This window comes from Tigriopus californicus, chromosome 7 (genome assembly GCF_007210705.1).
Source record: "Tigriopus californicus strain San Diego chromosome 7, Tcal_SD_v2.1, whole genome shotgun sequence".
NCBI classification, from domain to species: Eukaryota; Metazoa; Arthropoda; class Copepoda; order Harpacticoida; family Harpacticidae; genus Tigriopus; species Tigriopus californicus.
The window spans coordinates 13,926,706-13,938,873 of NC_081446.1; the positions used below are offsets into that span (position 1 = coordinate 13,926,706).

General features: G+C 41.5%; 2 protein-coding genes across 2 annotated transcripts; both read left to right on the top strand.

Moving 5' to 3' along the window:
- The first annotated feature begins 1,118 nt into the window (after positions 1 to 1,118).
- LOC131883586 (histidine-rich protein PFHRP-II-like) lies at positions 1,119 to 2,149 on the top strand. The gene is made up of 2 exons (XM_059231087.1): positions 1,119 to 1,274; positions 1,355 to 2,149. The coding sequence occupies exons 1-2, from the start codon at positions 1,269 to 1,271 to the stop codon at positions 2,084 to 2,086; spliced, it is 738 nt and encodes a 245-aa protein (XP_059087070.1). The 5' UTR covers positions 1,119 to 1,268; the 3' UTR covers positions 2,087 to 2,149.
- Positions 2,150 to 3,954: 1,805 nt separating this feature from the next.
- LOC131883582 (histidine-rich protein PFHRP-II-like) lies at positions 3,955 to 5,250 on the top strand. The gene is made up of 2 exons (XM_059231084.1): positions 3,955 to 4,192; positions 4,331 to 5,250. Exons 1-2 carry the CDS (start codon positions 4,187 to 4,189, stop codon positions 5,060 to 5,062), a joined length of 738 nt encoding a protein of 245 aa, XP_059087067.1. The 5' UTR covers positions 3,955 to 4,186; the 3' UTR covers positions 5,063 to 5,250.
- The last annotated feature ends 6,918 nt before the right edge of the window (positions 5,251 to 12,168 follow it).

Here is a 12,168-nt window from a genome sequence, read left to right on the forward strand (position 1 = left end):
TTACCAGTAATCCATACTTGTCTTCAAATAACCAATTATCATCCCAATTAATTTCAAAATGGTGTAATTGTAAGTAACAACTAACTTCTGTATTTCTGCCCTTCGCCGAATTACTTCAATCTCATTTGAGGTATACGAGGTTACTGGTACGAAAGCACTAAATTCTGACCAACTCATAATGCCGCCCTCTTCATCGGGAATTTGTTGTGCTTATTTTGCAATGTCAAAAAACAGTTGCAACCACATTTCAATAAAATAGATCTTCTTTGATTCCCTTTATGTAATCTTTCCTTTCAAATGTTTCATAGCCAATGGCCGTTTTCGATTTCAAAGTCACCAAGGGTCTGTCATATGCACCTATATTAGCTTAAGATGGGTTCTTTTAATCCAAAGCCTAAAACAACACATTTTTTAGAGAAAAAACAATTTCAGATTTTTGAATCCATGCACTTATAGAAAGAAATTTCATTACGAATCCAAAGAAACCACCAATATTGAAATTTTATGTCAAATTGAGTCAAACTGAGGGGAACAGAGTGGATTTGAAGTTTGGTCGAGTGGACTCATTAACATCTAACAAAAAGTCTACTCTACGCTTGGTTTGAGTACAATACAGAGTGTTCACTATTGTATAGCCTTGCTGGTATGTTCTGAGACATGCCTTGATGGCCTAGTTCATCTTCACTAGCAGATTTTGCGAAGTTTTTAATGGCACTCCCCTTTTTTGCAACTAAGGTGGGATCACACGTATGGTACAAATCTGTGGCGAACATAATCTTCAAAGCTAACAAAGCACTAACCAGGCCAACAAAAAATTGCCTCGAGCAATTGATACCTTTCCTCCTCAGAACCCAATTTGTATGAGTCCCACTTCACTAAGAGACTATTGGTATGGCTGTTCTCAACCATACTTTTGACAATTGCCTCGTACATCATTTTGCCTACGAATTCGATCTTTTTGGTTCCCTGGGCCATCAAAAACAACGTTTTTTTTTTCTTTTTACACTGTTTTAAGATTTTGATGTGATTGAGTAATTTTTCATTGGTTAGTAAAAGATTTAGCGAATGGCCCGTTTGATATTGTCAAACGTAGATTTGGGGGCGTCATTCCCCAAAGTTAACAGATCCGTAGGAGCGTCAGAGAAGTTTGAAGTGACGTGAGAGTGATTGTGGTGCAACGCCACTCCTCTAAACTTTACCAAACCTATAAAAGAGCCGCGGAAATAACCAAAGGTATCCAGTTTAGGCTCAAACATCCAAACATCAACATGAAGGTACGCAATACAGCAAGCAAACGAAAACGCATAATAATAAAACCCTTTGGAAATACTAACTAATTGTGTTTCATATTTAGGCTTTCGTCGCTGTCCTCTCCGTCTTGGCTTTGGCCGCCGCTGATCAATCCAGCCATCAAACTATCAAGCACGGCAATGCTCCGGCTGTCCACTCCTCCATCCACAAGCCCCATGGTGGCTCTCATGCCCATGTGGTGAGCCAACCCTCCGCTCAACCCAATGAGGTCAACCAGGCCTACAATGAGGAGAAGTACACCGCTGCTGCCCACGCTCCCAGCCATGAGGTCCGCACTCCCGCCTACCATCCAGCTCCCCACCACGCTCCTGTTCACCATGCTCCCGCTTACCATGCCGCTCCCGTTCACCATGCCCCTGCCTACCATGCTGCTCCCGTTCACCACGCCCCTGCCCCATACCACCCATCTCCTGTCCATCATGCCGCCCCTGTCCACCATGCCCCTGCTCCTTATCACCCTGCTCCCGCTCATGGTCATGCTCATGGTGATGAGTATGAGGCCGCCCCTGTCTACCAATACGGTTATGCCGTGGCTGATGATTACTCTGGATCCAACTTCGCCCAAAACGAGAACCGTGACAACTATGCCACCAACGGCGAATACCGTGTTGCCCTTCCCGATGGTCGCACCCAAATCGTGAGCTACAGTGTTGCCGATGCCTACTCCGGTTATGTGGCTGATGTCAGATACGAGGGAGAGGCCAAGTACGAGCCTTACCAACCCGCTCACAAGAACGCCTACCATCCTGCTCCTGCTCCTGCTTACAACGCCTAAGCTTCATGTTGATGATATTTATCTCTATCTATGACAATAAAGAAAGGCTAAACCTCTAAAATATGGGTTAGATGCGTTAGATGCGTTTTTGATTTAGAGTTGATGCACGATGTCAGCTTTATTGTGCCGCGACTTCGAGTGATCACGACCATGCAAACACAATGGACGAATCAGAAATGTATTGGCATGACGCAAAAAGCAGTTTCCTTTAAGAAAATCTACGGAACTGTTTTTTACTCAATTGCAAAGCAAGAAAGTTTTTTCCGTTAATTCTCCACCTTTCATCCTTTATGATACATATCAGTAAGATATAGACTCATAGGTTCTTTGGGTTTAGCCTAAAATGTCTTTTGCAAAAACTCGCAAATTCGGTTTTAAAACTATTTACAATTCGAACCAATTCTCTCGTTAAAGACCCAGGTTCACAATGTCAACATAACATCAAAATCAACAATAACTCACCGTGCTCATGCTTTCGAAACGGCCTTTTCATGAAAAGAACGAAAGACCAAAAGAAGTCAAATATTGATGTTTTCGTAGATATAATGCAACAAAGGGATTAAGGAGATCGGGTCGCTTTTAAAGTGATCTTGAGTAGAAGAAAATTCCAATGTATAATTTTCTTTAATTACACCTCAATCGACTCCTTGTATCTGGTAGCTACAAGTCGCAACCACCAAATCTAGTATCAAATTACTTCTCAAGCAAGTGGCTCAGTTCTTTCCTCTTCTTGTTACAGCTCATCTAACTGATCGCCCACCTGTGATTAGATGGATGTTTGACATTTCCAAGGAGATACAAAGCGCCAACTCCTCCACGAAGCACATAGATGAATTAATTTTCAAGTGGGGCCAAGCCTCCAAGACTAGTTCGTACTCTAGGGGAGGAGAATGGACGTACGCATCTCGAAGATGTCGAACAAAGGCAACTCAAGCGTTTCCAGCCGGCTTCCTTAGGTGCTTGCTCAAAGCGTCATTACAAGGGTGGGGACTTACCTGTCCAGGGTTCCTGTTCAATCGTTCAAGAAACAGAGAAAAATAATAACTACCAAGAAGCGAATTGGTCATCTGTTATGCCCTTTGATGAAAGATTCTAAATTTTGCCAAAGACAGTTGATGTGTTTCATTCCAGAAAAGTGGAAGGGACCCTGAATATTGCGTCAAATATGCGTAGAGGGAGATGAACCTTTCGGAAAGACTCCGGGGACAATGTACTATGGGCAACGTGATTGGCCTGAGGGCGTATTTGACTTACCCACCACTGGTTCAACGACGCAAATTCGATGCGCGCAGGCTCTTCGGAAGAAACACAGAAGCGGCATACAAGTACTAGCTCTAACTAAAAAAATGGCTAAGACGTGAATGGATGGCGCAAATTCTCCCCAACACATTTATTGACTCTTTCACGGCTCGACAAAAGTTGCAAATAACTATTTCTCGTTTTGTCTCTGCTTCATTGAATTTTAAAAAATAAAATCGATGCACTTGTCTCTTAATCACAAAATGAGCAGTTTTTAGGCGAATTGAATACACCATCATATGTCCTTTAATACTTAGTGTCCATCGAAACAATAAACAAGCATTAACGGGCGACAAAATTAGTTTTCGAAAGTCTTTTCATCAAACCATGGTCCTCTAAATCATTTCAATAAGTAAGGGATGGCAGGGTTCATCAATAGTTATGTTAAATAGCTATTAATACCAATTTATCAAGTAGTCTTGTAGTGTTCTAATAAGACTAAAAGGGTTTGAACTTAACTTGATGTCTGCACCATGTCAAAACATTGAAGAAATGGAAATGGTTGCACTTCTTTAGACAAGGAGCGCACCGTGTGCTGGAAATGTTAGCAAGCGAGCCAATGTTCAAGTAAGAAGTACAATTGGTTGCGAGTTGGGGAGGGGGGGAGCAAAAACCACGTGTCTCAAAGGAGTGTCAATGGATGGAAACATGCGTCACCGCCTGTTTCATGACAGAGAGTTAAGGGGCGATCATGACGGGCCAGACAAGAACAAACCAAAGGATATAAATTGGTTACGGTTTCACAGACAAGGTATCAGTTGAAGATAATCAACTATCACAACAACATCCAAAATCATCAACATGAAGGTAACACTTGAAGTGTTTTTCTTCTATTTGGGCTGATCTTTCCGATGGCGAGTGAACAAATAAGTGCAGTGACATAGTTACAGTAAAACCCCTACTTCATACGCAATTTCGTTCATTACACAAATGTATTCCTTCCAGGCTTTCGTCGCTGTCCTCTCCGTCTTGGCTTTGGCCGCCGCTGATCAATCCAGCCATCAAACCATCAAGCACGGCAATGCCCCGGCTGTCCACTCCTCCATCCACAAGCCCCATGGTGGCTCTCATGCCCATGTGGTGAGCCAACCCTCCGCTCAACCCAATGAGGTCAACCAGGCCTACAATGAGGAGAAGTACACCGCTGCTGCCCACGCTCCCAGCCATGAGGTCCGCACTCCCGCCTACCATCCAGCTCCCCACCACGCTCCTGTTCACCATGCTCCCGCTTACCATGCCGCTCCCGTTCACCATGCCCCTGCCTACCATGCTGCTCCCGTTCACCACGCCCCTGCCCCATACCACCCATCTCCTGTCCATCATGCCGCCCCTGTCCACCATGCCCCTGCTCCTTATCACCCTGCTCCCGCTCATGGTCATGCTCATGGTGATGAGTATGAGGCCGCCCCTGTCTACCAATACGGTTATGCCGTGGCTGATGATTACTCTGGATCCAACTTCGCCCAAAACGAGAACCGTGACAACTATGCCACCAACGGCGAATACCGTGTTGCCCTTCCCGATGGTCGCACCCAAATCGTGAGCTACAGTGTTGCCGATGCCTACTCCGGTTATGTGGCTGATGTCAGATACGAGGGAGAGGCCAAGTACGAGCCTTACCAACCCGCTCACAAGAACGCCTACCATCCTGCTCCTGCTCCTGCTTACAACGCCTAAACTTCATGTTGATGAACTATTTATTGATATTATTTTTTATTGATAAATACAAATGGAATCCTCAGACAAAAAAATGACAAATCTAAGAAAGTTGGGACTGTACAGTGCGCAGAGAAGGTACGAGAGGTATCTGATACTGTACGTCTTCAAAATCATCCATGAGCTTTGTCACAACCCAGGATTTAGGGTCAATTCTAATAACCGTAGAGGCTTAATGTGCATTTTGCGAGCATCTTCAAGCCCTCGAGAATCCAGGCTAGTTAAAACAATGAAGTCCATTTCTCTTCCTTCTCGGGCTCCTTCATTGTTTAACTTGCTTCCCTCTAATATTCGTAGGGCTTATGTTGGCCTTGTTGATCCGGTTGCATATTTCAAGTCAGACTTGGACAAATTTTTAGATAGCATTCCTGATCAACCCCACATTCAAGGACTGCCTCGGTCTGCCAACTCATATTCGTTGGTAGGCCAAATATCATATAAAAATTGAAAGGCAATAAATAGACGAATTGTAACATTTCATTTTAATAGTAATGGAGATTACATTCCCTGTAGCGGTTAGAAAAGCCCGTGAAAAACTAAACCAAAAAGAAATATTTTGGCAGAAACAAGGCTTTCGAACGCTTCCTTGAAAGAACATCAACAGATGAAAGGCAAGCAGGTTAACCATTGGTTGAATTGTAGAGTATGTCATTTTGCCCTGTTGTCACATTGAAGTGTTGATTTCTGGAGTGCCTTTTCAATCGCATTTTTTACTTTTTACTCGGCTTGAGCCTACCTACAATATTACTTTGCAAGTCAAACTGGGGCCCATAAACCAGAGCCAAATCGTTTATGAAATGATTCTCGCCAGTTTTTATCACAATCGACATGGTTGGTTCATGGTAACAAGGTACTTACCATGAATATTAGTTCACAATAGAAGTTGGTGGATGTTTCGCCGACTAGCCAAAAGAGGGTATAAAAGATGATTAAAACAAAAATAAATTGGCCTCAGAAATGGCTAGATTTTGTCCATAAAATGTCAAATTTCTTCACCATTACAGAATATTTTTCAACCATTTAGCACATAATCTTAAATAAATTCCGACCCTGCAGGCCCTACAAAATGTGGACTACATAATGTCAGACACTCAAACGTTGAGTAACGATCAAATTCAGGAAATTTTGCACAAGTTCAGGCCTTCCACAAGTTTAAATTTGTCATGAATTTTAATACAAAAGGAAGAAAAATGGGAAATGGGGAAGGGTTATTAATTGGTAGCAAGTTTCATGGTAATTAATAGATGATGGGGTGCGCTAATATTCATTCAAATGTTTGTCCACGAACTCGTTGGACTGAAAAGAATCAAGTGCGAGAGCCGAGAGGTCGTACTTGTTTGAGACTCAGAGTGTAAATCTACCCACTCCCTATATCCATCGTTCACGGCATGCGGCGCGTGTTTTGCCCACACTTGATACTTTAGGGGTGTAATTTGCATGTACAAGCGGATGATCCAAGATTGAAATAAAAGGTGAAACTTCAAAGGATGCCTGCCGAATTGATGATTGAATAAAAGAAACCTCTTTTGACTGCTGAGAACACATGCGGCAGCCGGTGCTAGCGAGACTCATCCCTTCCGTATCAGAGCACTTACAGTTCTCGCAGTTCCAAATCTCTAGTGATGCAACCATAAGATCCAGTGAAAGTTTGGTTTGGGCGGCCCTCAATCATAAGGCGGTTAGATGAAAAAATGCAAGATCTGGGACATCGTCATGGAACTGCCACACCTTGTGGGAGCTTCAATCAGGGGATTTCATGGGGCACAACTTCATTGTATGTGACGAGTTCCGTTGCTGTTCATAGCAAAAAAGTTAAAAATTGGAATCAATGGTTTTGGGATCTACAGTAGAAACAATCTATTCTTGGGTTACTGAGAGTAATATGGCCTCGAACGGAATGAAATTCCGCTCAATGACCTTCGGGTCAACTCCTTTGAATACTCCACTCGTAGATAATGGAGGTAAAGATATTGAGCCGGTCTCATTTCTGAAAGATTTCGGTGTAGTCCTCCAAAATAATGGAAAGTTCGATGAGCATATCCAGTTGAAGGTGGGTAAAACTTTGCAAATGAGTGCTAGATATATCGCACGTTTAAGTCCAGAGATAGCATCACGATGCTAACTCTGTACAGGTCGATTGTTCAGCCACATCTTGAATATGTTTCACCCATTTGGGCTCCAATGAGTTCAGCAGGTTTGCAAAAGGGCGAGCAAGTCCAAAGATGTTTCACTAGGAACATCACAGGAATGAGAGAGCTCTCGTATTGGGAAAGGTTAGAACGGTTGGGATTGTACAGTACTCAGAGAAGGTACGAAAGGTATCTGATATTGTACGTTTTCAAAAGTATCCATGAGCTTTGTCCCAACCCAGGTTTTAGGGTCAATTCTAGTGACCGTAGAGGCTTAATGTGCGTTTTGAGAGCACCTTCAAGTCTTCGAGAATCCAGGCTAGTTCGAACAATGAAGTCCACATCTCTTCTTTCTCGGGCTCCTTCATTGTTTAATTTGCTTCCCTCTGATATTCGTAGGGAATACGTAGGCCTTGTTGATCCGGTAGCATCTTTCAAGTCAGACTTGGACAAATTTTTAGATAGCATTCCAGATCAACCCTACATTCAAGGACTAGCTCGGTCTGCCAACTCAAATTCGTTGGTAGACCAAATATCATATAAAAATTGAAAGGTAATAAATAGACGAATTATAATCTTTCATTTTAATAGTACTGGGGATTACATTCCCTGTAGCGGTTAGAAAAGCCCGTGAATAAAAGAAGAAAAAAAATGTATTTCATGTTCCAACGTCTTGCCCGAATCTTAAAAGATTTCCACAATTTGTTTCTGGATGCTCTTGCCCTCGTTTGCCGATGGCACCAGAACTTATCCGCTCCAAATCACACCTCTAAAATCGACGAAATCCACATTCTGTGCCTCTTTTTCTTGTTGTGGCTCTCGAGGACCTGGTACGGGGTGGAGTCACTTAAATCAATCAGTGCTTAAACGTTTCAGGAAGGCAATGATGTGAATAGTTTTGGTTTTCAAAACCTGTAGACATTTCACCGGCTCAAAGCATCAACAAACAAAGACTTGTAAAGTGTTTGGATTCGGGCAAGGCTTTGCTCAATAATGTTTTCAAAAACTCTGTATTTTATTTTTTGGCAGGATTCAGCTTGGGCCTCCCATGCAGAGCACGTAGTCTTGTACTTAACTCCCCTTAGTAAGGGCTTGCATCCACTTTGATTTGTACACAAGCTCTTGAACGTGGCCAAACTTACTTAAATATATTTCATATTATGGCAAATTAAATCAACTCATACAGGAATAGCTATGAGCTGCACCAATGATGACACGGCAACGTGGCTTTGGCTCAATGCCTGGTTTATTTCCCAATCTGGCTCTAACGGCCAAAAACTTCTCATTTTGTGATTTTCCTGATCTAACTTTCTGCCCCACCCCCGCAATTGACAACGGATCTCTGCTTGGGTTGCGCATGCCCAAGTTCAAAAGATTTGGCCAAATATTTTTTTTTTTGGTTTGGTTTTTCACGGGTACAGGGAATGTAATCCCCAGTACTATTAAAATGAAAGATTATAATTCGTCTATTTATTACCTTTCAATTTTTATATGATATTTGGTCTACCAACGAATTTGAGTTGGCAGACCGAGCTAATCCTTGAATGTAGGGTTGATCTGGAATGCTATCTAAAAATTTGTCCAAGTCTGACTTGAAAGATGCTACCGGATCAACAAGGCCTACGTATTCCCTACGAATATCAGAGGGAAGCAAATTAAACAATGAAGGAGCCCGAGAAAGAAGAGATGTGGACTTCATTGTTCGAACTAGCCTGGATTCTCGAAGACTTGAAGGTGCTCCCAAAACGCACATTAAGCCTCTACGGTCACTAGAATTGACCCTAAACCCTGGGTTGGGACAAAGCTCATGGATACTTTTGAAAACGTACAATATCAGATACCTTTCGTACCTTCTCTGAGTACTGTACAATCCCAACCGTTCTAACCTTTCCCAATACGAGAGCTCTCTCATTCCTGTGATGTTCCTAGTGAAACATCTTTGGACTTGCTCGACCTTTTGCAAACCTGCTGAACTCATTGGAGCCCAAATGGGTGAGGCGTATTCAAGATGTGGCTGGACAATCGACTTGTACAGAGTTAGCATCGTGATGCTATCTCTGGACTTAAACGTGCGATATATCCAACCACACATTTGAAAAGCCTTACCCACCTTCAGCTGGATATGCTCATCGAACTTTCCATTATTTTGGAGGACTACACCTAGATCTTTCATAGATGAGACCTGCTCAATATCTTTACCTCCATTATCTACGAGTGGAGTATTTAAAGGAGTTGACCCAAATGTCATTGAGCGGAATTTCATTCCGTTCAGGGCCATATTACTCTCAGTTACCCAAGAGTAGATTCGATTTAAGTCCTTTGCAAGGCTACTGGAATCTTGGCCATTCCTACCAGAAACTAACTTTGTATCGTCAGCATAAGAAGAGAAACTGGCAGTGATACTAAGCTTTTGAAGCGGGGCAACGAATATTATAAACAATATGCTGATAGAAAAAGTAGTAATTAGGTCTTACCTTATCAATCTCAACAGACTATCGTTAGAGCAATGAGCTTTTGCTTCTGAACTCAGTGGGATTGAAAACACATTGGAGAACTGATCTCCAAGCATGTTAGCCATAGCCTCTACATTACTAATGGCTTCCCCATCAACCTCAAAAGGCCCAACAAAGTGATTCATTTTTCTCTTAGAGTTCGCATAAGAGAAAAAAGCCTTGGGAGGCAAATCCAGAACGTTATTCGCCCTGGTGGCTTCACCAATGTGCTGGGAGAAATTACGCAAGATCGCAAATTCTTCCAGCTTTTCAAACGACTGACATGTACCCATCGGGACTGGCCTCCCACTCTACGACGCTAGCCGGAAAGTTAAAGTCCCCTACAAAGAAAACTTTCAAGCAATCTGCCTGATCCAACTCTTTTCCAGTGAATTGGAGAGATGACATAAAGGAGCTCACTGAACAAGAAGGGGGTCTATACATTGTTACAATAGACAGGTCATTTTTTTATCTCGGATATGGCAAACTAAGACCTCTACTTCTCCATTCGAAATTTGTACATGACTAATGTGCAAATCATTCCTAACATATAGCACGGACTTCTAAAAAAGAGATGGACTCCGCTCAGTCACAGATTCTCTTTCTTGGATGACCCACAAGGGAGAAACAACAAAGTAGCAACGCCAATTCAGCCTGTATTATGTCTTAAGGCTGGTTTTGTCTTGGCTTGATCGGCTGGGTCAAAAGTTTGGCATTAAGTGGCGAAATGGGCTGGAATTTTCGACTCGTCCTACTTGCCTTGAAATTGCTCATTCAGGGCTTCTCTTTTCAAATGAGGAGGCTAATGATAAGGTTTAATATATACACTTCATTGAAGGAAAGCCACCAAGTGTCAAATATTTTGAACTGCATTATTGTGGAAATGCTTGTTATTATTTTCAACTTCATTTCATGGTTAAACCATGTCCATGACCAATGACAAAATTCCAATAAAAATTCAAGCTGGCTTTGGCTATCAAATCTGTTTGAACCCTGGTTGCGCTCGAGTCAAGAAGTGACCAGGACGGCAAAAAATTCGCCTGAACTCAGGTATTTCACTAATCTACGTTAATTGAGTGTCAAAATAACATCATTGTTGACCTTATTTTGTCCAGAGCACCCTGGACATGATTATCTATGATTCAATGAAGCTGTTCTTGAAGTGTTTTCAACACGAGGGTATTTCCCATTGACATTGTGGTCAAATGTGAATTTCACCTTCAATTGCCCAATTCCAATATGGCGAAATCACCAATGTTGTGTCCATAGGGAAATTCTGGAGGCAAAAATCACCATGAAGAGGTAAGAAAGAATGAGCAAGTAGTGACACTTCTGGTACTTGATGTTCTAAACACTCATTTAAGTCTAATTGAAAGTGTCAGAAACATGTGCATATCTCTTGTTTTCGACCAAAGTTTCAGTTTGTCAATGCATAACTAATAGAGTGACGTGATATGAAGCCAAAGCAAAAACCTTTGAAAACATTTGGAATTCCTCAAAAATCAGTTCATTTTGAAAATCAGTTCATTTTGAAAATCAGTTCATTTTGAAATTCAGCAAGAGTTATCATACCAATCCAAAAATTTGATATGCTCACTTCTTAAAATGGAATGATGAAGCTTGGGTTTGTGGCAAAGTCACCCAAATATCTGATAAGAGATCCTTGCAATAATTAAAGTCTAAACATTTGTCATAGTTAACTATCACCTCTATTAACTCTAAACAACTATACTAAACCAATCGATCTTAGTCCTTTACAATATGTTCTGCAGGAATCACTGTCTCATCCTAGAATAAGAATAAGAAAAACTTTTTAGTACTCTCTTTAACACCACTAAAGTGAATGCCTAAAATCAGAAATATGAAGAATTGGGCCTCAATTTGCCTTGACCATTGAAACGCATTATGAATTGCACAATACCAAAAAAAGAAAATTGTCTTTCAGTAAAAGTTATTAAAGCAGATTTCCCTACCTGTTTGAAGTCCTAGTTGTTTCAAAAGATATACAAATCGGTTTTAACATGCCACTCATACTTTGTGAAGTACATGATGGGAATCAAGTTCTTCAATCCAACTCTCAACTCTTATTTATTCAAATTACAGCTATTCAATTTTTGTTTCTTTAAGTTGCTCCCAGACCTCTCAACAAGCCTGGAAGATTTACATACTTGTTTTTGCTAAAATATATCAGTGTATGTCAAAGACAACCAAAGTTACTGATTGTTAATGTTTGTTTAGGAGAATTGCAACAATGAGGTCTTTGCAAATCCCTATAATCAAGCATTATCCAAGGACAAAGTAAACAAATTCTTAAGTAGCATTCCAGATCAACCCTACATTCCAGGCCTAGCTCGGTCTGCCAACTCAAACTCGTTGGTAGACCAAATAACATGCAAAGATTGAAAGGTAATGGATAGATGAATATAACCTTTCATTTCAATAGCAC